The following is a 2,012-nucleotide window of genomic DNA, read 5'->3' as shown; positions in this document are numbered from 1 at the left end:
AATTGGACCTGCCAAATACAAGCAAGTATTTAACTCTCTCTTTTCAGTTGCTTGCTTTTCCTTTCTGTATTATTCCATATTTCAAATCTTCGAAAGGTGGGTGGATAAATTTCCATGTCGTAGAGCAGAGGAAATTCTGTCAATCACAGGAGTTCCGACTCAGACTTCTCAATTTCCAGACATTTATGACTGCGTATGCCACCTCGACCAGAAGAAATCAAAGAAGCGTGAATTCCTTCCGCTAAACGTTCATTTTGGCCCAGCAAATTCACTCTTCCTTTCATCCGAATTTATAGCTTGCGATAAAATCTCCCTCTCTCTCTCCTCGGCTATTCATAAACTTTTTGATCTTGGGATTGTTGAATTAGAATCACGCCAGAGTAACACGTTTCAGGTATTCTTGAACCTGTGGGCATGTGTGCATCTAAAAGTCTTCGATCCAGATCTCGTGAAGCTCCAGCAAACGAAAACCCAGCTGAGGACAATTGAATCTGCGAAGTACAAGCAAGCATTCAACTCTCTCTTTTCACTCGCTTGATATTCTTTTATGGTGCATTTCCGATCTGAAATCTCCGAAAGCGAAGCACAGAAATTGTTTTGTCATAGAGTAGAGAATATTTTGTCACTCATAGGACCTGGTGCAACTGGTTATGTGGTAAGGCGTTTTTCTGCCGAGTTCACTTGCAAGTGCTTATTACACGGCGAGATTGATAATAAAGGGGGAAATAATGATTTTAGAATATCCTAATGCAGTTCAAGTCTTTCGGGATTCTGGAACATCAACAGCTACAGTCGAATACTGTCAATGCGCAGAATGGGCGAGGGACGGCTTGCTGATAAGCAACTCTGCAACGCCTTGAATTACCAGCAGCTGCAATGTGTCATTCAATTCCGCTATGTGGTTAACATCTTCAGAGACTTTATTGAGGTTAGGGTGGAAAATGATAATGTTGAGTGCAATGTAATTCGACGGGATCCGTCACCGGAACAAAAGTCAATTCCAACAAGCCTTGAAGATGAGCGGCACTTTCCAGCAAAGATTGGCATAACTATAGGACCTGTAGTTGAATCCCATGTCCACTCTGTTTCATTGGGCAAATCATCACAGAATCCCATCACAGATATTGGGAGAGGGGAAACCGTGGAGGCCACTTTTGAACCGCCAAATCACCCTGGTTTGAAGCTTTCCAAAGCCGTCACATCCGAAACAAGCATAAACAGTTGGGTGTTTGAGCAATCCTCCGCCAACAGGCCACATGTAGATGGAGAATGGACTCTCTATGATAGCGCTATGGGAAAGGCGGTGTCTAATTATAAGCCTCAAAAGTTTTTAGTCTTCAAGTCCAAGACTTGGTCTGGCGATAGGTATTCGAAACCCTGCAAAGCTTTCACAGCACAAGGAGGGGTGTTGTTTGGAGGAGATGAGTACGAACACCCAATAACATGGAGGCTCCACAGAGATTTAGAAGGTCAAACCGTGAACTGGGTTATGAAAGGTGAGGTCTGCTTGGCCTATTTCTCCAATAATTGCAGGTCTGCACATGTCGAGATTGCAAATCACCAATTTTTTCAAGTGTTTCAAATTCCACTGGTGCAGTCCACACCCAACTGATCTTTTCGAATCACGAAAGATAGGGGAATAGTTTAAACATTACACACTAAATTTCTATATCAAAAGTGTTAAATAGTTGAATTTGATTTTTTTTCCCAAGCTTAATTCTTCTTTTAGTGTGATATTTAAGGGTAGCCAAAAAGAGACTTTCTTCCTTCACAGATAAGCTTGCTATTTCATTTATATGCATCTAATTCTTCTTTTTGTGTGTGATATTTAAGGGTAGCCAAAAAGAGACTTTCTTCCTTCTAGGATAAGGTTGCTATTTCATTTATATGCATCTATGATAATGAATACTTTTCAACTACTTATGCTATTGAGAGTCTATTCCCCCTGTACTGTTCATATAAGGTATTTCTAGGAAGGCTTGTTTCTATTCCAAAATTGATGATTAAGTGCT

The 2,012-nt window shown here is 40.8% G+C and overlaps 1 protein-coding gene across 1 annotated transcript; it reads left to right on the top strand.

The window, feature by feature from the left end:
* Positions 1-547: 547 nt before the first annotated feature.
* Positions 548-1,612, top strand: LOC149577004 (uncharacterized). Its single transcript, XM_089795643.1, has 2 exons — positions 548-687; positions 787-1,612. The coding sequence occupies exons 1-2, from the start codon at positions 548-550 to the stop codon at positions 1,610-1,612; spliced, it is 966 nt and encodes a 321-aa protein (XP_089651769.1).
* Positions 1,613-2,012: the final 400 nt, after the last annotated feature.

The sequence above is a fragment of the Cupressus sempervirens genome, chromosome 1 (assembly GCF_028749045.1).
Source record: "Cupressus sempervirens isolate cs-2001-9-10 chromosome 1, ASM2874904v1, whole genome shotgun sequence".
Taxonomy (NCBI): domain Eukaryota; kingdom Viridiplantae; phylum Streptophyta; class Pinopsida; order Cupressales; family Cupressaceae; genus Cupressus; species Cupressus sempervirens.
The sequence above is the reverse complement of the archived record's forward strand: the minus strand, read 5'-3'. Positions and strand labels throughout refer to the sequence as shown.